Source organism: Gopherus flavomarginatus, chromosome 3 (genome assembly GCF_025201925.1).
Source record: "Gopherus flavomarginatus isolate rGopFla2 chromosome 3, rGopFla2.mat.asm, whole genome shotgun sequence".
Lineage (NCBI taxonomy): Eukaryota > Metazoa > Chordata > Testudines > Testudinidae > Gopherus > Gopherus flavomarginatus.
In genome coordinates this window covers 183,222,181-183,248,609 of record NC_066619.1, presented here as the reverse complement: position 1 = coordinate 183,248,609, position 26,429 = coordinate 183,222,181, and the positions used below count along the sequence as shown (strand labels likewise).

The following is a 26,429-nucleotide window of genomic DNA, read 5'->3' as shown; positions in this document are numbered from 1 at the left end:
ATTCTCCTGTCACTGTAGTTATTCCACCTCCCCAAGAGGTGGTAGCTAAGTTGACAGAAGAATTCTTCTGTCGATCTCGCACTGTCTATACTGGGGCTAGGTTGGCATAGCTACATATCTCTGGGTGTCGATTTTTTACACACCTGAGAAAAATAGCTATGCTTATGTAAGTTTTCAGTGTAGACCAGTCCTGAGCAGTTTTCTATCAACCTAGCTTCCTCTTAAACTGGGGTAACGGTAGGCCTAGTTATGTCAGTTGGGGTATGGATCTTTCACACCCCTGACTGACACAGCTATGTTGACCTAAGTTTTAAATGTAAACCAGCTTTAGAGTTCTAAAGTAGCAGAATACACTGGACAGTGCAACAATGCTGTTATTCCATTGGAAGCAGTGGGATATTGTTCCTCACAGAATTGTATATGGAGCTACAAAAATAGTATTTCAACCAGAGGACATCAAGTAATTTAAAGAAACCATAATACTGTAAAGCCTTTTCATTCCCGTATCAAAATACTGGCTGTTCTAACTTCAAAGCAGGTGAAACAAATCTAGAGCAAAAAAATTAATTGTGTCCAACTTTTAAAAAGTATTTTAAAAAGTAAAAAGGCAGTTTATGCGGATCTATTCTGATACTTTATTTCCAAATGAGATTTAGTAGTCTGTGTATTAGAGAGAGGCATCCCAGTCATGAAATTAATGCATTTGCTATTTTATTTATCTTTTCAAATGTATACATCTTACATTAGCTAATATTAGAACAAATCTCCAGTTACAAGATGAAGTTTAAAACATCACAAATAAGATAGACTTAGAAGATAAATTCTCCAAATTGTCCTGGGATTTCAATTTAACAAATATGCTAAACATCTATTTACTCTTTTACCCTTCTCAAATTAAGATTATCAAACAATTATATTGCATCTTCCTCACTAATATAATTTATTATAATTAGAGGATATATACACTAGAAACTATTCAGAAGTTTATGCTTTTTTTTTCCCCCACCTCTTCCCTTTAATGTTCTGCACAGAGTGATGTCCCAATAGACCTACTGGATGTGGATAAAAATTCTGCTGTTGTTAGTTTTAGTGGCTGTGATTCTGAAGTAAGTAACACAAAAAGGTAAAGATATTAGTTAATGGTCATACTTGTATAGAGACTACTGGATGAAAGCTGTTAACTGCTATGTATTAGAATTTGGATTTGTAGATTCATACTTTAAAGTCCTAGGAGTTAGAATGATTTATTTTATGGCTGAAACTGAATAAAATGTTGGGAGGGAGGAAGTTTGGGAAAATCCAGTTTTGCAGGTAGTATAATAGACATCAACTTTTGGTCCAGTATATTTCTTTACTGAAAGTTATTAGGCAAAGAGCACTATATTTATACAGGTGATTCGCATCATACATGAGGGTTAGGTTCTGAAGTCAGCGCTTAAGGGGAAAATAGCGTATAGTCAAAATTACCCTTGAAAATCCCTTAAATCACCCATGAACTATATACTGTACATGGTTTTGTGTATACAACCCTGTACAGTAATATGTATAAATGTCTAATAGTAATGTAGAGTATATAATAGAGTACATATGCAAAATATAATTTTACAATACTGTATTTTTAATTACAGAGGGTAATTACAGGGGGTCGTAGGGGCTTGATGTCGATCCAGGACACAGAGGTGTCGGAGAGCTTGGGTGACTGAGAGAAAGTCATAGACGAAGTGGTTGGCTGTGGTTCAGCTTGAGAAGTTGATTGCTTAGGCTCATCTGCTGCTGGTTGTTTTTCTTTGAAAAACATGGTGATCGGCAACTGTCGCTGTTGTCTCTTGAGCTGCTCAAACATTTCTTGATATGGTCTCAAATAGTCCGTAACACAATGTGTGATTTTAAGGCTTTGTTCCATAGAGGGATCATATTCAGAAATTAAATCATTCAAGTGTTTTGCTGCTTGGAACACTTCAGCACATTTATGAAGATTCCAACTTGCTGGCTCTTCCTGTTCGTCGTCATCATCTTCATCTTCTGTAGACGATTTTATCAGTTCCTCTAACTCTTCGTTAGTCAATGTTTCTCTATGACTCTCAATTAATTCTTCAATTTCTTCCTCAAGGATGTCGACGAAGCCTTCACCACCCACTTGCCTGGCCTCCTGAACAATGCATTTCACTTCGTTGTCGATGGTCGGGAAACCCTTAAAATCATTTACACATTCCTTCCATAGGTTTCGCCAACATGCATTGACTGTTTCAGGCTTGATTGCATCTATTGCCTGTTTAATAGAAGTGATGCAGTCAGCAACGTTGAAGGCTTCCAACACTCCATCACATTAAGATTGGGATCAGCATCCATAGCGCTACGTATCCATCTGTGAGAATGTAAGCCTTGTGTTCGTGGCCTTGGAACAGCTAATCATGCCTTGGTTGAGAGGTTGGAGGATGGAGGTGGTATTGGGTTGGGGGAGAGACTATTTCAGCATTGTTATGTGCAAACCGGAGTGCCGCAGGGTGGCCAGGAGCGTTGTCTACGATCAGCAACACTTTAAAGTCAAGTCCTTTCTCTTCGAGGTACCGCTTGATCTCTGGAATGAAACACATGTGAAACCAATCCAGAAATAATGCTGCCGTCACCCAAGCCTTTTTATGTGATTGCGAGATCACAGGCAGGAGATTTTTGTTCTTGCCTTTTAGGGCCTGGGGATTTGCAGCCCTGTAGAGCAAGCCTGGCTTTAAATGCCCAGCTGCATTGCCTCAAAACAATACAGTCACATAGTCTTTAGCTGCTTTGAAGCCAGGGGCGTGTCTTTCTGATTTCGAAATGTAAGTGCGGTTGGGCATTTTTTTCCAGAAGAGCCCAGTCTCGTCAGCATTAAAAACTTGTTCCAGAAGATAGCTGTTTTCTTCTATGATTTTCTTTAATTGTTTGGGGTAGGCTTTTGCTGCCTCTTCATTTGCAGATGCAGCTTCACCAGTAGTCTGCATGTCTTTGAGGTTGAAGCGGTTCCTAAAACTGTTAAGCCAACTTTAGCTGGCTTTGAATTTCTTCTCATCAGAAGTCTGTCCCTCGTCAGTAGGAGGTTTGAACAACACGTAGAGGCTAAGAGCCTTTTCTCGTATTGCCATCGATAGGCACGTGTTTATGGTTCATGTCTTCCAGCCATAAGTGTTAATGCCTTTTCAGTCTTCACTAAAGTCTTATCACGCACCTGGTTCGTCACCTTAGCAGTTATTGGAGCACATGATGCCATGGCTTGATGAATTTCTCTCTCTCAAATCTTGATGGCACGATGCTACATTCGTTGCAGCCATATTTATGCCTCACGTTGGAGACCAACATACTGTCTCTCAGTAAGTCCAACACAGCCAGTTTTTCTTCCAGCATTGGAACAGATCTCTTCTTTTTTCAGTTGAGCACCAGATGAAGTAGTTGGCTTGCATTAGTTAAAGGCGCATATGATGCGATTCGCCTGTACTTACTGTATATCTTTAAAATGTAAAATTGGTATCATGAAAACGCTATATTCCAGATATTCTCATGTTTGACTAAATACATTATTTTTACAGATACTGTTTTCTTAAAAAATAATTTTAGAAATGAAATTAGCATTATGAAGATCTTTTGAAGTCTCTCTTTTTTTTCACAATTGTCATCTAAATATTTTTGTTTTGTTAGTGACTAATTTGGCACATCAAAGGTTTATCCTTAAGATTACAGAAATTAACTGCTCGCTTTGAGTTTCTTAATCATTCTGTGTGATCATTACTATGGCTAATGTTGGTTTAGCCTACAGTGTGTTTTCTGACTAATTTTTCTTTGCATAATTAGAATAATGTAGCTTGTCAGATCCTGGGCTGAGTCAGTATGAGGGAAACTGGTAGATCATTGTATCTTTTAATTTTGCAGAATGGAGTTTTCAGATATATTTTTCTTTTCAGTTTTAACAAAGAGTTCAATAGATTTCATATTTGTTGTCTTTATAGAGAGAGCTGCTATTTATTAATACAATATGGGGTGAAATTCTGGCCCTACTGAATGAAGTCAATGCCAGTTTTGCCAGTGACTTCAGTGGAACCAGGATTTCACTTGTGTTTACTTTTCATGTAACCGTTTTTCATAGATAGCAAAAACTGTCACTATGCTACTAAAGTTTTGATGAAAAACTTCTATAAATTCAGAAATATTTATTTATTTATTTATTTATTTTTGTTTTTCATTTTGAATTGTTCACAGCCAAACAGCAACTTTCTCCTTGCCACTTACCGATGCCAAGCAAATACTACTAGACTGGAGCTTAAGGTAAAGATGCTACAAAATATTTTCTTTACTTTTCAAAAATGTGTTTTATCTAAGAAATGTAAATAAGTATGCTTTTGTGCACACAGGTTGAATGAGTGGGTTGAATATGTTAACTTGAGCAAATGACTAGTCCAGCGATTCTTATATGGTAGTCTTCAGACCACTGGTTGCTCACTGAGAAATTTTTGGTCACTTGCATGATGCTGATGAGAACTCCTGCTTTATAGCTACTTGTATAAGTATTCACCTTGGATGCCTCTAGAAGAGAAGTGGAGTGGTGTGGGAGAGAAAGCATAGCATCCTTGCTTAAGGACTTCTGATTTTGAAAAAAAAAAAGAGGAGTCAAAAAATCACCAATGAGTCTAGAAACGGAGACTTTCTCCGAGTAACTTCAAAAAGGATGAAGCAAGGAGAGAAGTGCCAGGAAATAGAAGTTAGAAACAAGAAGGGGAGAATGTTTCAGATTTTGGAATAGAAATTAATTCAATTTTAAAGCTTGACTATATATTTACATACTTGTAAAATCAAATGCATAGTTTGATTTTTTTTAATCTTAAACCATTCATAGAATTATAGAAATGTAAGACTAGAAGGAATGTCAAGAAGTAACCTAGTCCAGCCCTCTGCATTGGGGCAGGACCAAGGAAACATAGATCATCCCTGAGCGGTGTTTGTCTAATCCGGGGTCGGCATCCTTTCAGAAGTGGTGTGCCAAGTCTTCATTTATTCACTCTAATTTAAGGTTTCGCATGCCAGTAATACATTTTAACATTTTTAGAAGGTCTCTTTCTATAAGTCTATAATATATAACTCAACTAGTGTTGTATTTAAAGTAAATAAGGTTTTTAAAATGTTTAAATGAAGCTTCTTAAAACTAAATTAAAATGCAGAACCCCCCGGACCAGTGGCCAGGACCTGGGCAGTGTGAGTGCCACTAAAAATCAGCTTGCGTGCCACCTTTGGCACCTGTGCAATAGGTTGCCTACCCCAGTCTAATCTATTCTTCAGAAATCTCCATGATGGGGTTTCCACAAACTCCTTCAGTGTTCCAGAGCTTAGCTACCCTTTTCCTAATATCTGACTGAAATCTCCCTTGCTGCATATTAAGCCAATTACTTCTTGCTCTGCATGGAGAACAGTTGATCATTGTCCTCTTTATAACAACTTTAACATACTTCATGACTTTTGTTGGGTGCCCATTTAGTTGTCTTGTCTCAAGACTAAACATGACCAGTTTTTTTTCAACTTATCTTCATAGTTGAGGTTTTCTTTCATCATTTTTTTGTTGCTTTCCTCTTGTCACTCTCTAGTTTGTCCACATCTTTTCTGAAGTGTGACATTCAGAATTAGACACCGTGCTCCAGTTGCGGCCTCACCAATGCCAAGCAAAGTGAGACAGTTACCTCCTGTGTCTGGCATATGGCACTCCTATTAATTCACCCCAGAAAGACACTAGCCTTTTTCACAAGTGCATCACATTGTTGACTCGTAGTCAATTTGTAATGCAAATCTGTGAATATCCACTTCAAATCTGCGGATCTCCACAGACAGTGTTTGTGGATAACAGATTGGATGCGGATACAAATTTTGAATCCGCCCAGGGCTCTAACTATAACCACTAGTTTCTTTTTAGAAGTACCACCACCTGGACAATTATTCTCCATTTTGTATTTCTGCATTTGATTTTTCTTTAAGTGTAGTACCTTGCACTCAGCTTTATTAAATTTCATCTTGTTGAATTCAGACCAATTCTCCAATTTGTCAAGGTCATTTTGAATTCTAATCCTGTCCTCCAGAGTGCTTGCAACCCCTTCCAGCTTGGTGTCGTGCAATTTTTTATAAGTATACTCTCCATTATCCAAGCCATTAATGAAAAGATTGAATAGTGACAGACACCCCACCCCCCACAACCCCACTAGATACATCTCCCAGTTTGATAATGAACCACAGACAACTACTCTGGGTATGTTTTTTTCAACCAGTGGTGCACCCACTTTATAGTAGTTTAATCTAGACCACATTTCCCTAGTTTGCTTAAGAGAATGTCATGTAGGACAATGTCAAAAGTGTCACTAAAAGCAAGAAAAAGATCATATGCTTAACTTGAAGGTGAATAGCCTCATCAGTGGGACTACTGACCTGCTGCTTATGTGCTCAGTGACCTGGCAAATTCACAAAGTTCTGTAGCTGCCACAGGAAAGATGAGAGCTCACAGATAAGATGATGTTCAGGAGAAGAGATGATCTATAAGGCAGTCACTTATTCTTTAGTCTTTTTCTTGACAGAATTACTCACCATTGCAGCCTTCTAAGTTTAATATTTATTTACAATTTTTCTGTTTGAGATTCTAAGCAAAAAGTATTTATCTTTAGTGATTTTTTTAAGTGTACATTACAGAGTTTTTAAAATATTTTTAGTGAGGAGACAACACTGACCTTGCTGATGATAAACTAGACTGGAATTCAAAAGACCTGGCTTCTATTCTCAGCTGTACTCTAGGCCTTCTGAGTGACCTTGGATAAGTCACTTCCCCTGTGCCTCATTTTCCCCATCAGTAAAATGGAGATAATGTTATGGCTCGCCTTTTGTAAAGTGCCTTGCTATTTGATGAAAAGGACTATACAAAGAGCTGGGTGTTATTGTTGTATTATAAAACAAAATATATTAACTGACTGCATTTACAAATTAAGAATAGAGATTTCTACACCACAATTAAAGGATTTATATATTTGCTACCTCCTTACTAATATTCCAGCACACATTTATGTCAAATGTAGATTGTAACCTGTTAGCTAGATGTCATCAATATATTTTAATTATCATTGATATCACTCTTAGATTCTGATGTGATGTATCTATTCTGTTTTATATAAATTCTTATACTACTCATATTATTGTAATATATAAGCACCTTCCATGAGTGCATTAAGTGACATGACTGTCACATGTAATTTGTTCTTTTTCATTCACACATGGGGGCCAGGGAAAGAATTATATGTGAAGTATAGTGGTTTTTTTGTTTAAATGTACACACTGCTATGTATTCGTAAGAAAGGCACATTCTAAGAAGTGCACCTTGCACTTGGAGTGGAAGATGGTGAGGATTGTGTTGGTGCTTGGTTCTTGTGTAAGTTCATTCCACCGTCTTGAACTGGCCCCCAAGCGAGTTTTGTCTCCTGCACAGATGAGCGTTACTCTTACAACAGAAACATCAGTTGTACCTGAGGAGCGGAGTTTCTGAATTGCCATTCTTAAATTATCTTCTCTTTTGCCACATATTCTAATATAATTACTTGACAGTCCTTTCCTCTGTCCTTTTGGAGATATTTTTTGTTTTTTCTTCTAATAAACACCATGGGCTGGATCCTCTCCTTCTAAGGAAGCTTTCTGCCACTCCATTGGTGCAACACTGCCCTAAAAATGACCACAAGAGGACCTCCCCTGCATAAAGAGAATCTTTGTATTCAAGCAGGGATGGCTCTAGGAAGTTTGCCGCCCCAAGCACGGCAGGCAGGCTGCCTCCGGCGGTTTGACTGCGGAGGGTTTGCTGGTTCCGCAGCTTCGGCTTCCACCAAAATCGCAGGACCAGCGGACCCTCTGCAGGCATGCCTGCGGGAGGTCCACCGAAGCCACGGGACCAGTGGACCCTCCAGAGGCAGCCTGCCTGCTGCCCTCCCTGCGCTGGCAGAGCGCCCCCCGTGGCTTGCCGCCCCAAGCACGTGCTTGGCGTGCTGGGGCTTGGAGCCGCCCCTGTATTCAAGTACTTCTATGGCTTTTGTCACAATATCTGACTGCTTGTGAGGCACTCAGTTTTGGATTTTGGGACTGGAGTCAAAGCCCATTTAAGTCAATGGGAGTCTATCTATTGACTTCAGTGGGTTTTGGATTGGCTCCTTTATCCTCACAATATCCATGTACCTCAGTACTCCCCCTTTAACAGGGTAAGTTCCTTGTAACGTTGTGCAAGTCATTTAAGCATGTGCCTGAGCTTGGAGTTAAACCAGGGTTTCCTGAATGCGGGTCTAATGTGCCAGCCAGTATGCCATCCTTCATTCAGATGGTATAAAGCCATCTTAGTAGTACCTTATGCCTTGCTCCACCCTTGTGGCCTGCGAAGGGGCAGTGGATAGTATATCCCTGTGCCTTGGCAATTCCATTGGAACTGCTGACACTGGTACACGTTAGAGCAATCTAGACAACAAATTAAAGTATACAGGACTGGGTTGATGTATAGTGAGGTTTGGGATGGGGGTGAGTGCAAAAATGGCTCAAAGCCTCTTCTGCACACGCCACTTTTCTTAGTGTTCCCTAACTACAGCTGAGGATATAGACCAATTTCTTTTTTAAAAATCTTGTTTTAGGGGAGCTGAAGGATTTTGCTTGTTGTGAAGGGGTGGGTGCTATTGAGGTGGTCATTTTGGAGTAGTTTTAAGTATAGAATGACATGTCTTATGTCATTATCTTACATAGCATAAATTCTGTAAGAACTTGTACAGTAACTCCAAAGGATTAGGAGTGGCTGGACAAAGTCTTTGGTCTTTGGGCAGTCAGAATCAAAGCAAATAGATTTTCTTTTTCTCTGTAATAAATCTGTGCCAATTCTAGCAGTTTCTTGTTGAATGCTGTTCCATCTAGTTTCAAAAAGTTAGATTTGCCCCTTTTATAGGAGTACTGTTAATTACTTAGTTACTGTAGTTTAAAAAAGAAAAAAAATATTTAATTCTGGTAAATTCATTATTTTTTCCTCTCCTCTTTATGTTTATTGATGTAGATTCGATCAATTGAAGGCCAATATGGGACATTGCAAGCATATGTAACACCAAGAATTCAACCAAAAACCTGCCAACTTTGTCAATATCAGATTAAACCACTTTCACTTCATCAAAGAACTCACTTTATTGATCATGACAGGTATTTACAAAGAAAGAGCAATACTTCTTCAAAAATAGGTTCAATCCAATTGAAACTGAGTTGACTGCATAACCTGCAGTAATCATTTTAGCAGCTGATTGTAATACTCAACATCGCAAGTCTTTTCTAGGGTGGTTTTTTTGTTTTTTTGTTTTTTTTTAAACAAATAGTGCCCTCCCATATCTAGCTGAGCCCAAAAACTGGTCCAGGTTTCTTGTTTGCCTTTTATTCCTCTGTTGTGAGGCTGGCATTTTATCCCGTTATACTTAATCTCTCTGTTATTGCATTCTTTTTAAAAGGACTGTAGGAAAGTAGAATCCCAGTGAACTAGACCAAATACATTTAACTCCTTCTTGATTCATTTGCTTGAGATGCTAATGGGAAAGGTTTCTTATTCTTTCTATTATTACTATTTCACATGTATTACCTCTACAAAGTACTTGCATATCTCTGGTTTAGAGAACAGGAGACTCAGGAGAGTGTTTCTAATACTCTGATTTTCTGCACTGTCAGTTGATCACCCCAACCACAGCCTGCTTTGGTTTTTAAAATGCAAAACAAGTAACCTGGAAAAACAATTTGCCAATTTATGGTGTTCTTGCCTAGTTGTGACTCATCTGGATTGAGAATATTCAAATAAGAAGTGTGTCTCTCTCTCTCTCACACACACACACACACACACACACACACACACACACACACACACACACACACACACACACACACACACACTCTTTTGTGTTGAATTAATCAGAGAATACTACTGAATTCTGATTGCAGTTTTCAGAATATATATCAGTGTGCAGGAAGCCTGAATTAGTTAGGACTTTGCTAGAAGTCAGTGAAAACTCATGTTTGAGGCTTAAAGGGCAGAAGACATACCATATGAAAAATAAAATTTGTCTTCAATTGCATGGCTATTGCAGAATCAGTACTGCTCATAAATAACTAATTCCCATCTTTCTGTATTCAAAATACTATAGACCCATGAACACACTGATGCTTAAAGGCCACTTCAGTTTTGCTGAAATTCACTCCTGGGTTGTGTGTTGCTTGCCTGAAGTTCCAGAAAAAACTCCAATAGACGATAGTGTTACTTTCTACTTTCAGAACACCTTCCTGGATACACAGCTTGAAAGTACTTACAGGTAAAATCAAGTATGATTGCTGAAGCATGTTTGGGTTAAAAATAGAGCTAAATTGTTCCCTAAATAAGCTTTTTTTATGGAGGCGGACTGCAATCAGAGTTTTCATCTGGTTGTTTATTTTAGGGCTGGGGGAAAAAAACAGTTGCATTCCTCCACCCTTTGAAACAAGAAAATAATTCAGCCCCTGAAATCTGAGGATCTTGGCAGAGTTGCCAGAAGCCAGAGCAATCTGTGTAGATGCAGTGTACCTTGGCAATGCTTCCTTGAAGACGTAGCTTGTTTCCTGTTAAGATGTATTATAGCAGACAATAATTTTTGCCCTGTTTGTCACCCAGTCCTTGTGGGTAACCCATGTCTTGTGAAATCCCCATGGAGAGGACAGGGTGAATAATTCCATATGTCCAGGATAATCAAAATATCCTGCCATGGAACAGAGTCTTCTCTTTTCCATGTCTTCACCCTAGATGTGTCCATTCTGAATACCAGCCTCAATCAAATCCTACAGTGCTTATTCAGGCAAACTTCCTTTCAGGTCAATGAGAACTCTACTTACACGAGGACTGTCAGATTTGATCCTTAGTACGTATTATGCAGTAATTAGATGATCCTTCAAAATGTAGTATTTTTTAAGGATGAGATAATTGAGCATTGCTAAACAGGGAAGCCTTAGTGTATTTGGCTTTGTATGTGTCTTTAGCAAACTGTTTGCTGTGAGAGAGACAAATTCAGTGTTCCTTTTTTGCAAATGTAAGTGCCTGCCTAACAAGTACAGCAAAACTATCTTAGCGCACATGCTGGTTTGTAACTTTATTTTTTTTCCTTTTTCAGTAAAGGAAGCTAAATCACTAGAGAGTCCCTCTCTCCCTTTCTGTTACAAGTAAAATATGCTTTAATCATTATAGTCTTAATGGGAGTTTAATCTTCATAAGAAAAAAGCATGTGATAAAGCCTCAAGCTGAAAAAAATCGTCCTCTTTCTGCAGCTTCCATTACAGAAATGTTTTTTTTCAGTGTTAGGAATGATATTCTCTGTTATCTTTAAATGAATCTGTGTGCTGCTTCAGCTAGCAGATATCGTTTTGCTTTATAATCAACTTGTAAAAGCTGGAAACATTAATTACTATTACTCTAATTATATAGATTCCAACTTGATCTTGGATTACAATAAGAAATGCTTATAAATTAATGTGAGAAAGTCAAAACGCTTTCTACTCTTTCATGTAAAGTGAGACTGATATTGGGCAATGTTCCCTCTAATTTTTGACAGGCTGCGTGCACAAAACATTTCTTCTGTGCAAATTTTTGAAGCAGAGTTCAGATTTGTGCACCATGAGGCAAATGCGCCGAAGCAAGGAACAGGCTTATACATTTTAAAAGTTTTTTAATTTGTACTTTGTGATAATAGTTTTACACCATGTTATTTTATAAATGTCATTTTTAAATACTTAGAAAAAGGAAATTTAACCATTTTTCATGAAACAGAAGTTAGCTGTAAGCATTACGCTTTATGATCTTTTTTATAGACAATCACGAGCATATATCGAGTACATATTAATCATGATGGTTATCAGTCCATAGACTTCTGCCCATTGGTGTCCACCCTACCTTTCATTCTATACACATGTCCGAAAAGATTTTGATAAACATATAATAAAGACAATTTAACAAGTATGCCATTGTGTCAGTTTATATGGACTTTCAGATAGAGACATCATAAATTTAAAAAAAATGTGTTTTTAAATTTAAAATTTTCCTAAAAAATCAATAAATGATTATCAGCCAAGAATAAGATAGTAATTACAAATGCATTTTAATTTCCTTATTGGTAGAAATGTCAAAGACTGCTAAAATAACCGTACTGTCTTTCCCTGCGATCTTTTTCATTTGCCCATTCAATATAAACTCTGCCCAGATCTATCAGTCCTCCATCCAGCCGGTAACACTTAATACACATCAGCATGTCCAAATGATCTACTTGTAAATGATTCCATAGTTTGTTTTTTAGAGTGTTCATTAATCTAAAGCCACGATCACAGTCTGCACTTGATGCTAGGAATGTTCCTCCAATATCCATCAACTTTGCAAGACCCTGAAAATGTTCGTTCTGGTGAGCAAATAGCACCATATCCGGGAAACTTAAAACCAATTGACTTGATTCTTTCGGCTACTGCAAACTTGAAGTCATTGTACTGACTGACTATAACAGTCTCTTCAGCAAGAAAGTCTTTGTATTTTGAACATAGGGATTTGATCTGATGAATTCCAGAATTGAAGTCACACTTCACTATTGCTGCACAATCACGACCATTCCTGGACTTCATCCTCTGGAAACCTGTCTGCCAAATGTGCACACAAGATGTTTATGAAAGTTATTATGGAACTGGTATCAATTTCATTATTTTCTTGAGAGCTCATATCTAAGAGAGCCTTAACTTTGTCACTCCATGAGACTGACTCTCCAAGGTGCTGTCTTCTGATCTTGTTCAGTTTACCTCGGGCAAGGTGAAATGCTTCAAGAGGTGTAAGACCCCATTTCTGGAGCAGCGTGGATAGTGAAGCCAGCGCCGACAAAACATCATTCAAAACTTCTAATGTTGTTCGGTATTCCATGGTATTCAGCTTTTTGTGGCAGTATTTAGAAACTGAATCAGTATCTTTGTCTTGCTCAATATATTCCAGAAGAGGATTATAGTTGCAAATAATTGCTCGAAGTGCGAAGTGCCCAGATAACCAGTACACTTCATTGAGTGGCCTGAAAGCCACTGACTCACGTTCAGAAGCATCTGCTATTTCATGAAATTTGCATTTTATCCTGGATGACCGACAGAACACCATGTAGATAGTTCTCATTAAGGTTTTGATGTCTCTTATCAGTTTCACCTCTTTCCATGCATCGGGAATCCCCAAGTCTTCCCGGTGTGCAACGCAGTGTTGCTGGACTAAGTGTGGAATATCACGTTTCAGCTGAGCCGCCATTCCATTGGGTTTGCCCAACATCACAAAGGCACCATCAGATGTGAACATCACCATTTTCATTAATCTAGTTGGTGTTTTGTATAAAACTCTCTGATTGCAGACACTATTGAAACAGCATCACATTCTTACAATCGTAATAGTCCACCAGACGAAGTTTTTTATAGTCTGCAGAATTTATGGATCTATATTTAAAGTAGAGTATCAAGTATCTGTTAATGGATATATCAGTGCTTTCATCAACAGCTAGAGTATGAAACATTGCCAAAGCTATTTCATGCATGAGGTCATTTTGCACAATGCAGTTGATAATTTCAAGAAATTCAAAAGCATAATTTTTACTTCTCCAGCTTGCTGGTATGCGCACATACTTTTTCATATGGTCATTAATATCCTGAACAGAAAGCATTGAGCTGTTCATTTTAATAGCCAACAACACAGTGTCAGTAAGTACCTTGATTTATTCTGGGTTTGAGCACTTGCATTCAAGATTAATTTGCCACCTCTGCTTTTCAGCTGGACTTTCAAGAATCATGCTAAGCAATCTGCTCCGTAAGGAAGGGTTTTTGTTTCTAAGGCCATGTCTACATCTAAAATTTTGCAGCGCTGGTTGTTACAGCTGTATTAGTACAGCTGTATAGGGCCAGCGCTGCAGAGTGGCCACACTTACAGCAACCAGCGCTGCAAGTGGTGTTAGATGTGGCCACACTGCAGCGCTGTTGGGCGGCTTCAAGGGGTTTCAGGGAACGCGAGAGCAAACCGGGGAAGGAGACCAGCTTCGCCGCGGTTTGCTCTCGCGTTCCGCGAACCACCCTGCAAACCGCAGGGAAGGAGACCTGCTTGCTCGGGTTCGGGGAACGCGAGAGCAAACCGGGAAAGGAGACCAGCTTCGCCGCGGTTTGCTCTCGCGTTCCGCGAACCACCCTGCAAACCGCAGGGAAGGAGACCTGCTTGCTCGGGTTCGGGGAACGCGAGAGCAAACCGGGAAAGGAGACCAGCTTCGCCGCGGTTTGCTCTCGCGTTCCGCGAACCACCCTGCAAACCGCAGGGAAGGAGACCTGCTTGCTCGGGTTCGGGGAACGCGAGAGCAAACCGGGGAAGGAGACCAGCTTCGCCGCGGTTTGCTCTCGCGTTCCGCGAACCACCGTGCAAACCGCAGGGAAGGAGACCTGCTTGTTCGGGGAACGCGAGAGCAAACCGCGGCGAAGCTGGTCTCCTTCCCCGGCTTGCTCTCGCGTTCCCCGAACCGCCGAGCAAGCAGGTCTCCTTCCCTGCGGTTTGCAGGGTGGTTCGCGGAACGCGAGAGCAAACCGCGGCGAAGCTGGTCTCCTTCCCCGGTTTGCTCTCGCGTTCCCGGAACCACCCTGCAAACCGCAGGGACTGAGACCTGCTTGCTCGGGGTTCGGGGAACGCGAGAGCAAGCCGGGGAAGGAGACCAGCTTGATTACCAGAGGCTTTTTCAGGTATGCTGGGATACCTGCTTATTCCACGGAGGTCAAGAAAAGCGCTGGTAAGTGTCTATACTTGATTACCAGCGCTGGATCACCAGCGCTGGATCCTCTACACCCGAGACAAAACGGGAGTACGGCCAGCGCTGCAAACAGGGAGTTGCAGCGCTGGTGGTGCCCTGCAGATGTGTACACCTCCTAAGTTGCAGCGCTGTAACTCCCTCACCAGCGCTGCAGCTTTCTGATGTAGACAAGCCCTAAGTCTTGTTACACCATCTATATGAGACTTACTTGACAGATGATGCTTTAAGAAATCCAACTTCAATACATCGTTCCACATTCTTCCTGCTGAAAATTCTCCCAAAGTTCTGGAGTCTCGACAATATACACAAACAACTCCGTTGTCCTCCTCATATGTTAATATTTCATAAAGTTTAACAAGCATTACACTATGTGACTTCGGTGTAACCGTCTCTGTAGTCTTATCCAGCCATCCAGGTTTAAATGAAGCTGCTGTTCTTTTATGCTTTAGACCTCTGGACAGTGGCATTTTGGGATTGATTTTTTTTTTTACCGGATTGGTTTATTTAAAACTAATACTTTTATTATATGGCTAATATTTCAATGCGCTTAACATTGTGACTCGACAAAAGGGCAAACGGGAGATCATTCAGATCAGGATACCAGAAGTTTGTGCATAGCAAAAAAAAGCCTCAAAAAAAAATGCGGGAAAATGGTAAATGTATGAAGTCCAATGCCTTTGAAAGATTTCAATCATGAAAACAACACTTTGTTCATTTCTGGGAAATCTTTGCAGTTCCTTAGCAACTGTGGCCAGGCATTTTGACTTATTTGCACACAGCCAAATGAACAGACTACAAGATGTGTGGGTCCCAACGGTCCCGACATGATCAACGTTCCACATTTGAAATGCTGGCGGGGAGGGGTATGAATGATTCATTGCCCTCCTTTCCCTTTCCCCGCCTTGCCAGCTAGTAGAATCTGGCTTTGTTGATAGATGGCGGGTGAACAATGTCAGAAGTCGCCTGTAATTGATATTTTGGCCTGGCTCCAATGTAGTACTTCATTTTTTGTGCGCATGGTGTTTTGCCGTGTGTGCGGGGTTTACGATCTGTGTGCGCACACACACACACAGAGCTTAGAGGAAACAGTGCTTTTGGAGCGTGTTGTTAGGCACTCATATTGTGGTGTCAGAATCACTGTAATAACTTAGCTAAATAGAAGTCAGGAATCCTAGATACTAAACTGTGTGCCAGTTTTTTGACATGCACATATAAACAAACCCTGCTTCCTCTGTGGCATAGGAAATCTATAAGAACAGCCTATGTTTTCTGACTGTCTGAGAGAATGGTGTTCTATGGTGTAGCCAGATTGACAGGATTGAGCTCTGGATACCGAGTGTGATGAAATCAGTGAATGAAATATTCTGATAGCTAGTCTGTGGAATAGCTTTAGGGATGGCCTCTAAGGAGGTTGTGCTTCATCCCCTGACTAAAGGGTGGGGAAGCCCTAGTTATCACTTTAAAATGGAAACCAAGTGCACTGGCCTGCCCTAACTCTACTTCTTAAATCTTTTTTTGTTTTGGCAGTAAAGGGGAGGGATTTTTCAAATCTGACAACATTTCTACCATATCCATTCTAAAAGATGTGCTCTCTAAAGAAGCCACCAAAAGGAAAATTAATCTCAGTATATCATATGGTAAGATCTTTTTTCTCCTCTACTTCATTTTATCATCTTATGCATGAAATGCATTAAAAGTATTGATCTGATTGCTAATTTTTTGTTCCTACTAGATATAAATGAAGTATCTGTGAACCACACATTAAAACTAATCCACCCGAAACTAGAATATCAGCTGCTGTTGGCCAAGAAAGTTCAGTTAATAGATGCTTTAAAAGTAGGTATCTGATCATAACTTCTACTGTGGAGAAAGGGGGGTGTGTGTTTTGTTTTAGGATGGCAATGACCAAGCTATACATGACTTGTCAGATGCATGCCGTCACTGCATTTGCAGTATTTCTGTTGCCAGGACTGCTGTTCATGTATGTTGGTTATCAAAGAGATTTTGTTAAAAAGAACTCCATACACCACTTGTATTTGAGTTTGACTAGTGAGTAATCTGTTTTAATGATTGATCAGTTATTTGTGACAGCTTTTTAAATATAGCTACCTCTTGCTACCCTAACACTGGTTCTCCAGCTCCCTCCTTCTCTTCCTTGGCTCCAGATAAACTAAAATAGAACTGGTCTTTAAACCAGAAGATAATCACCTGCAGCAAAAGATAAACTAAGACTCTTGGGGTTCTGCACTGCTATCAGCAGGAAGAATGTGGCAGTTATTCAGAAGTTATTAATCTTTGACCCTGGAACCACGTCAGTAATCATTTGAAGGTGGAAGTAGTCTGAATTGGAGAAATGATTGATGTCCTGCATTTACTAGTCCTAGTACACATTTTTAAGAACTCCCTTTAAGGATAGGCTTGAAGGGAGAACTGTATCTTTTCTGTGGCTACCCAGAAACCTAGTCTGTTCAGAGTGTTACACTGAATAGGCATCCTTCTAAAGATGCAGATCTATAAGAAATGGTGGTTTATTCTCCCGTACAATTGTGTCAGACATCTGTCACACCTGATATATTCATCTGGCCTCCACGACAAATGCAGATTCTGCAAAATGTAAGCCTTAAATAAATTCGTAACCCATATGGTTACAAAAAATGTAAGTTTCCAATTGTGAATCAAGCATAGACAGCTTTAAATGTCTCTAAGAGGTGTAAACCATCCCAATTGTCTCAGTCAAGTGTTAATTCTGAAATCCAAAGATGACCTTTTAAGAGACAAATTTTCAAAAAATGTAGGTGTTTGTGTGTGGCTGCACAGTTACTACAATTGTGTGTGTGCAAATCAGGGAATTGCATGTGTAAATAGCCAAATAAAGAGCAGCAATAGCATCAGTTCTAAATGTGCCTAAGTCAGTTTCTCCACTGAAGCCCTAGGACAGCGAGGAAAAACTGTGGTTAGATGTGGGAGGGTAGCTGTGGTATTTAACTGCTGTCCACAGTACCACAGCAACTGTCTGCTTCTGCTGAAATAATCCATAATTAATAGTTAAATTGTTGATTTGCCTCTCCTTCACTTTTGGCTGCTATGATGGGGAAGTCTCTGCTACCTATTCCTTCTTAAGCCTCCTTTCGCCCTAGCAATAAAATCTCCACTGCCTTCCTGTGTTACTGTTCATAAATATCTCAAGCAGCAACAGAGTACAGTTGACATGATTGTTTTTTATTTAATTGCTGTGCAGAGGACTGTGTTTTGATCAGTTTCATGGCTGCTAGTTTGGTTAATTTCATTTGCGCTGTTACCTTTTAAGATTAAAAGCAGCTGACCTACTGGAGCTCTGTTTCTGTACACTAATGAAGACAGCACTGCATTGATTCACATTTCAAATATTTCCTTTACAATCATACTCACTAGAAACTTTTTTAAAGGAAAGCTTTAAATTCTGTAATTTAAAGCTTCCCCCCCCCCCATGTGCTAGTTGGCAAATGGATTGTTTTAACGTCTTTCTTAGTGATCAAATGCCACAAACTCAGCCTGGAATCTGAATCTGGGTTCTCTGGCTATTTAATGTCCTACAACTGTGGTTCTCTCAACCAGGAGTGTGGGTACCCCTGGGGTAAGCAGAAGCCCTCCAGGGGGTGCATCAACTCACCTAGATATTTGCCTAGTTTTACAACAGGCTATATAAAAAGCACTAGCTAAGTTAGTACAAACTAAAATTTCTTACAGACAGTGACTTGTTTTTACTACTCTGTATACTATACACTGAAGTATAAGTATGATATTTATGTTCCAGTTGATTTATTTTATAATTATATGGCAAAAATGAGAAAGTAATCAATATTTCAGTAATAGTGTTCTGTGACACTTTTTTTTTAATTTGATTTTGTAAACAAGTAGTTTTTAAGTGTGGTGAAACTTGGGGTATGCAAGACAAATCAGACTCCTGAAATGGGTACAGTAGTCTGGAAAGCTTGAGAGCCACTGCCCTACAATAAAGGTTTTTTGACTCGAACGTTATTAACAGTTCTATTGATCTATGAGCCAGAAGAGAACCTGGCTCCCTTTTTCATTTCTGTGTTTGGTTCTGTAGCACTAACAGAAGTGAAATATAATAAAGGTTTGTTGCCAATCAGCAGGCATGACTTGGAATAATATACAGGGAACCGCTCTGTTAAGTGCCACTTTACATAGACATTTTTCTGAGGACTGTCTTCCTTGAACACCCCAGTTAAATACATGGAGAAAGTTCACATCTCACAGCACTATTGTTTCTGTCTGTTTGGAGATTCAGGCGGCATAGCATCAGGTCATGTTGAGAAGGTTGTCTCTTCAACCAAAAAACAGATTTTATTGTTGTTAATGAAAGTTTAGGTTTAGAAGAAATAGATGAAACTACCAGACAAATGGTGGTATAAAATGCTAGTGAGTAATAGTTTTAGTCTGTCCTCTTAAAGTGTCAAGAAGAGTTTAAGCAACTGTTCTTTCCTTATTTCATGGTATCATGTTGTTGTTTTTGTTTTGTTTTTTGTTTTTTAAAAAACACTGTAACTTGAAATGAAGTCTTTGTTTTTAAACACTAATTATAAATAGTTTCAGGTACTCTACTTGCCCTAGATTCCTAGAAGACCCACTGGCAACTTTTTGTGACTTCTGCAATCTAACTCTTCTACCTTTTCCTCTTTTAAATGTTTTTCCCTGTTTCTGTGCGAATAACCAAACAGCAATGGGAAAATGACTACTAAACTGGAAAAATGGCACTGACTGTATGCTGTGTGCCCAATTCTAATCCTATTGTAGTTAATGGAAAGACTTTAATTGATTTTTAAGGGGAATGGGATGAGACCTAAAGTGCTGTCACTGCTGCACTGTGTAAACAAACTGAAAACATAGAGAATTTGTAGCAATAATAACTCCAATTTTTAGATAAAGTGTGTGTGTGTGGGGTGTTTAGGGTTTTGTTTTGTTTTTTAATTGGCTCACCCTTTAACTTTTTTGGGTGGTGAATATATCTCTTGGCTACTAGATTGTTTTGTTTAAATTTTTATATTTTATTTTAATATATGTGGCAGCCAAAAAAAAACCTTTTGAAATAATTTTTCCATCCCCTAGCACTCAGTTTGCATCAGAGGGAGAGTCCCATTCCTGCAGCCAGAAAAGAATAATGTCTGCATTTACTCTAAGAAATGATTAAATATAAGGAGAGATGCGGGAGTATTGCTCATAATTTTAACTTAGTCTGAAAGAACAAAGGATAATTTGAGCCGAGGTCTTTTTAAATATTTTGTTTTCATATATTCCAATGAATTGTCAGTGTAAAGCAAGATTATGTAGTCTTTGATGGAGTTCTTTCTCCTAACTACTTGAAAATGTATTTCTATTCTTTCTGTGGACTTACTGACTTTAAAAAGTGACTATATAAAAATGACACTTTCTTACTCAGCAGATTTGATCTCTGGGTATCCTATTATCTGATGTTGGTAACCAAAATATGTTTTGGGAGTTTTATTGCTTTTTACCCTTTGCAGTCTTGAAGAATCAGCAAAGTTGAAGGCAATTGAGCAGTTTTTTGTTCCTTCTTGTGAAATAACAGAATTGTCTATGTAATTATTGGCACTTCTGAACACCTATATAACTTGGGCCTAATTTGTCCTGGAGAACCTTGCTTACAAGTGGTGATCAAAGGGCGGGGGAGGGGGAGAGAATCCATCTTGATTCTCAGATTAGAGAGTTTCTGAGGCTATCAGCTAGAGAGAACATCTTTTTAGTTGTAAGCTATGCCTGTTAGATGCAGAAATCAATGGGGGGAAAAATACACAACTCCACAATGCCACTTTTAGTTGTCTATTTCTGCAGTAAAACAACATTGTAAGATAACTATAATACACGTTGTTAAAATTTTATGTTTAGTTGTTTTTTTTTAAAAGTTACAGGACCAACTTCTTATGGAGTCAGTTACAGAGCCAGAAGATAATCAAAATTGGGAAAATTCTAAGATTTCAGGTGCCCCAATTCTCTTTGAATTGGCCAGGACAGGGTGACCTATCTCTCCTATTTTTGACAGCCAGTAGTTTCTATGTTGAATTTTTCAGTATCAGTTCCTGCCTTACTATAATATTTTCTACATTGGGATATTGCGGTTTGTACTTTTACTCACTTCAGAAAGCTCCAAAATCTAAACTGATTTTGTAGCGTAGAAATGGCCCATTGAAGTAACTCCAAATGCTTGTTCACTTGATGATTCCTTCGTCAGTCCATAGACTATTTCTAAAAAAGGTGAGCAAACTAGTATTTAAAAGTAACACCTCTAATGTGGTAGCAAATTCTGAGTAGGATCCATTTTCACCTGGTGATATTGTTTCTTATTCTGAGTTCCCAGAAAGACACCAAAATCAGATTGAAAAACTCGGTAAAAGATCACTTATCAGTTCCAAACTACCAGCCAGTGAAGAAACACTGATGAACTGTGAAGGGGAGTCATATTCTGCTGGTGTTCAGAAATGGAAGCTGTAACACAGGGGATTGAGAATCTAGTGTTAAAAGTGGGCAATACTGTTTGGAAGTTAGTGAGAAGAGGGAGAAAATTACATTTCCAAAGTACTAAGAGCAATTTTGAAGGACTGTTTCAGCTGTCTATGCACTGCCTCCTGTCAGGTCTAAACTCCATTTTCATTTCTCTTAGGTTTCTAGAGTTGACAGCCTTTAATTCTTTTGTAACATTTTAAAATCTATCTGAAGGAGTTGCAGGTTCATGAGGGTAACATGGACTTCCTGATACCAGAGTACCGCTGCATTTTAGAGGAAGCAGACAACCTTCTTGAAGAGTACAAGAAACAACCTGCACATCTTGAGAGACTTTATGGTTTGTTCATTAATAGAGCTTTTCTCTTTTTTAGATTTTTTCTTTACGCTAAAAATATTAACAGCCAGAGAGAGAGAGCACGTGCAATAGACAGGATAACAATATAGTTCTGAGTTTTCTAGTAATAGCACTAGACTAAATTGGCAGGTAGGTACAGTCAAGTAGCACTGGGAGGACCAGTGGATCACAGTGAATATGCATGTAAAACTCTTCTGGGTAAACTTCAGAGTCTGAGTATTATTGCAGATTTTGATATTCTGAAATGAAGGTAAAAGTCAAATTATGCACTTTGCATTTGTTCTTATATGTATGTCAATAATACTAAGTACGCCACTTAGGAAGGAACAATCATTTGCACACATACAAAATGAGAAATGACTGCCTAGGACAGAGTACTGTGGAAAGTGATCTGGGGGTCATAGTGAATCACAAGCTAAAGATGAGTGAACAGCGTAACGCTATTGCAAAAAAAGCAAATGTTATTCTGGGATGTTAACTAAGAGGAGTGTTGTAAGCAAGACATGAGAAATAATTCTTCCGTTCTACTCCGGGCTGTTGAGGCCTCAGCTGGAGTATTGTGTCCAGTTTGGGGCGCCACATTTCAGGAAAGATGTGGACAAATTGGAGAGAGTCCAGAGAAGAGCAACAAAAATGATTAAAGATCTAGAAAACATGATCTATGAAGGAAGACTGAAAAAATTGAGTTAGTTTAGTCTGGAGAAGACTGAGGGGGGACATAACAGTTTTCAAGTACAATAAAGGTTGTTAAAAGGAGGAGGGAGAAAAATTGTTATTCTTAGCCTCTGAGGATAGGATAAGAAACAATGGGTTTAAATTGCAGCAAGGGCGGTTTAGGTAACAATTCCTAACTGTCAGGGTGGTTAAGTACTAGAATAAATTGCCCAGGGAGGTTGTGGAATCTCCATCTTTGGAGAATTTTAAGAGCAGGCTAGACAGACACCTGTCAGGGATGGTCTGGATTAGTGGTTCTCAGCCAGGGGAAGGGGACCCACTGGGGGGCCGTGAGCTGGTTTCAGGGGATCCACCAAGCAGGGCCGGCATTAGAGTTGCTGGGGCCCAGGGCGAAAAGAGGAAGCCCCACTGTATGCAACTGAAGCTTGGGGCCCCGAGCCCTGCCACCTGGGGCTGACGCCAAAGTCTGAGCAACTCTGCTTTGCAGGGTCTCCTGTGACATGGAGCCCTAGGCAGTTGCCTTGTTTGCTACCCCCTAACACTGGCCCTGGCTTTTATATGCAGAAAAACAGTTGTGGCACAGGCCAGGTGGTAGAGTTTTTTATAGCATGTTTGGGGGGGCCTCAGAAAGAAAAAGGTTGAGAACCCCTGGTCTAGATAATACTTAGTCCTGCCTTGAGTGCAGGGGACTGGACTAGACCTCTCATTGTCCCTTCCAGTCCTATGAATCTGTATGAAACTCTTCAGAAACTCAAGAAAGATTCAGAAGAGAACCTTTGAAAATGAATCAATGAGATCTAAGGCAGTGCTGAAAATTCAGGAGTTGGATTATTCTAATGAGATTCATGCACTTTATTTAGTGGAATGCTAAAACCGAGAGATGACTGTTTGTTATAACCCCAATTCAGGAATGCATCCTTATTCAGGACAGCTCTTCAACACGTGCTTAACTTTGGATACGTATTTTAAGGCCTGCTGACGTAATATGGAAAGTGCTATCCTGACCAAAGATGGATTTAAGCATGTCCTTAAGTTCTCTCCTGAATCAGAGTCTAAGTCGTATTTACACTGAAAGTCAAAAGTGAAAGACATAGTGGAAAATACAAATACAAATTGTAGATATATAAAATTGAAATCTGATTTTTCTACTAAAGTGCTGAACTTGCTGGATCAGAATTTCTTAGTAATACCAGTAGAAAAATTTCAAGGACTGATTCACAATGCACCAGAAGCCTTGCGACCCTATAGATCTTAAAATTATCCAGTGTTGAATGGAGTCTTTGCATATCTGGATCTTGAAATCTGTAAAGTAACCACTGAAGCTGCTCACAGCACATACACTGTCACACCAGCAGATTGTATAGGTTTCAGTAAGCCTACATACACAGGCTGTTAGTTGAATAACATATTTAAAAACTTTTTTTTTTTTTGGTAAGCAATTTTCTTTCTGTCCTAAGAGCACCTTCCGCTTGAGATGCAGGTAATTCAAAGGCAGAAATGCTGTTATTTGGAATGTAGCTGAAACATAAAGTATTGTAGGCCCCCAGGGCCTCTGGTACTTCAACTGTAAGTGAATTTTGAAACATATAGTATTCAACTAAATAATTTTAGCACTATAATCTAAAAGAAAGTCAACCATAATTTAACTCAAATTACATTAACTGTAGTTTTCTTTTAATAAAAATAAAGCAAAGACTAAACCTTGTCAATGAACATTATCTTTGCAGGCATGATTACAGATCTCTTCATTGATAAATTTAAATTTAAAGGCACAAATGTGAAAACCAAAGTTCCTCTTCTTCTGGAAATTTTGGACAGTTATGACCAAAATGCACTGATTGCATTCTTCGATGCTGCTGCCTAAACTAGAAGAAATGAAATACTGGGACAGTTTTCTTACTGATATGAACCAGGACAATCAGATATTGAATATTTTTAATTTAAGGCCTTTAGTATATCTTGATTTGCTTTTTATGTATCTAACGTTTTGCTGTGTTGACAGTTCTATAATGTGGTCCTGTACTTGTATTTATTACAGTATGTTGAGAATTTGAGCTGAAGATAACTGTAAAGCCTGTTGCATATAAAATATGTTTACTTGAATACCGATCATAATAGCTGAAGAAAATTGTGATATGATCAGGTGTAAAGACTTTTTTTTTTTTTTTTGAAAATACTAACTTTTATTACTCTAGTTAAACAGGACATGGGAGAAGATTCCGCAGTTGTAAGAGTTCTAGAGAAACAAGTCTTCGTGGACTTGGCATCTGTCTAATATTAAATATATTGGGGGAAATTAAGAAAGTAACAATTGAAATGTATAGCTATATCAAACTTTAAAATACTCACTGTATACAGAAAATGATACAATACTGTAAATTACCTGTATGTTTTATATATTATAGATATTGAAGACAATTTTGTATGTAGGAAGGGAAAGAGGTACTCAGTTGCTTTTAAGGGTAATTAGGTGTATAACTGCATTATGTTGCATAAGCTATCTAGTAAGTATAAAATTCTTAAGAACGCATATAAATTATTGTATATAGTCTTAGAAGGGATTGAGTTAGATTGCCTCCATACTGCTCCTATGCCTGAAACACTCACTGTCGCAATCTATCAGGCGCTTACCCTCTTTGTGGTTTTTTTCCCTTCAAAACCTTCCCGAAAACTTTCTATTACCAAGTCCACAGTCTCTAATATCTTTTTAGTAACAATGGCATCTCCTATCTCTCTCAAAGCATTTTTGAGAGAACACTTTTCTGTCCTATGGATTTAGATGGTAAGCATATTAGGACAGGAAGACTAACTACTTTTGTCTTGTACAGCATCAGTCAGGGTGTCTATGCCTAACAAAAAATAAATCTGTTTTCAATGGGTGATATTGCATTTAATTATTTACACTTGCTTAAATAGCCAATGCAGTTATGTAGCATACCAGATGATCCAGAGGCAGTGATGGTGAACTGAGCCTTATAGCGTCATGGAGTGATGCCTAGGAGCCTTCCTCTAAACGTGTAGCAAACAATTATGTTTCTATCCCTCACGTTTGCCAAGAAAAAATTGAAAATGTGATCAAGTGTAACTGATGCGGTGATATCTGCCAACAACCTACATCAGCTATTAGAGCCACAGAGGAAGCTGCCTTCCCTCACACCCACTACCCAAAAAGTCAGGATGCTCTGCTAGATTGGCTTTCCCCATGGTTGGAACTACACCCCTCATGTCTCCACTTCTTTGCTGCAAATCTTCATATTATGGTCATTCCTCTCCTTTTTTATATCTGTGATTAGCAGTGAGATAGTTAAAAGTTGACACTTGTGTTAAAGGTTTGTCCTTAACATGCAATCAAATCCCCTCCCAGAAAACAGTTACAAGATAGCTTCATCTTCTACAAGTGCCTGAGTCTCCTTGCTATTTTTTTCACTTTTATAATAATTTTTATTGCCTTTTTTTTTTCCCTGTTCCTTGCTATTGTGTGAAAGATTCACTCAAACAGAAGCCAGGCTTTGATCCTGCATCAGGATCTGACAATACTGTTCCCTGCATGTGTTGAGAATCCCATTGTACTAACATAGAGGTCTGCAGGAGCAAGTCAAAATTGACTGCCTATACCAGCATAGTCCTGAAAATGATTACATAAAGTGCTGTCAATTACACAAAGTAATGAGAGAAGAGAAAATGGTTTTTCTCTTCTCATTAATTTCTTGTTAATATTTAGGATGTTTTTAAAAAAAAGTAGTTTAACAATTTTCAGATAGTGGTGTGGTTTTTGGAAGTTGAAAACAACCCTGTAAGTGCGGAGGCTACTATCAAGCCTCTTGGATCTGGCTTCCTTTTCTTCCTCATATTCTCATTAACCCCACTACTATGTAGGAGGTAAGCAACTGCGTGTTGGTTTTGAACCTACTGTTTCCTTTGCTGGAGAGATCCAGAATTTAAAAAATCAAACAAACTGAGCATTTACAATTATTCCAGAAAGTTAGAAGTACGGATGAAGAATTGCCTGCTAGAAAATTTAA

At 38.9% G+C, this 26,429-nt stretch overlaps 1 protein-coding gene across 3 annotated transcripts in view; it reads left to right on the top strand.

Annotated features, from left to right (window-relative positions):
- The window catches only part of BBS7 (Bardet-Biedl syndrome 7), a 46,800-nt gene extending 21,513 nt beyond the window's left edge, over nucleotides 1-25,287 (top strand). For 2 of the 3 annotated variants that reach the window (XM_050946410.1, XM_050946411.1), the window contains 8 exons: nucleotides 1,032-1,106; nucleotides 4,228-4,293; nucleotides 9,065-9,204; nucleotides 10,188-10,352; nucleotides 16,383-16,492; nucleotides 16,588-16,691; nucleotides 21,591-21,714; nucleotides 24,135-25,287. In XM_050946410.1, the coding sequence (XP_050802367.1) occupies nucleotides 1,032-1,106; nucleotides 4,228-4,293; nucleotides 9,065-9,204; nucleotides 10,188-10,352; nucleotides 16,383-16,492; nucleotides 16,588-16,691; nucleotides 21,591-21,714; nucleotides 24,135-24,271 (921 nt within the window). In that variant the 3' untranslated portion in view covers nucleotides 24,272-25,287. Of the gene's footprint in view, nucleotides 1-1,031; nucleotides 1,107-4,227; nucleotides 4,294-9,064; nucleotides 9,205-10,187; nucleotides 10,353-16,382; nucleotides 16,493-16,587; nucleotides 16,692-21,590; nucleotides 21,715-24,134 lie in introns of those variants that run through there. The other variant, XM_050946412.1, reaches the window with a different exon arrangement.
- Nucleotides 25,288-26,429: the final 1,142 nt, after the last annotated feature.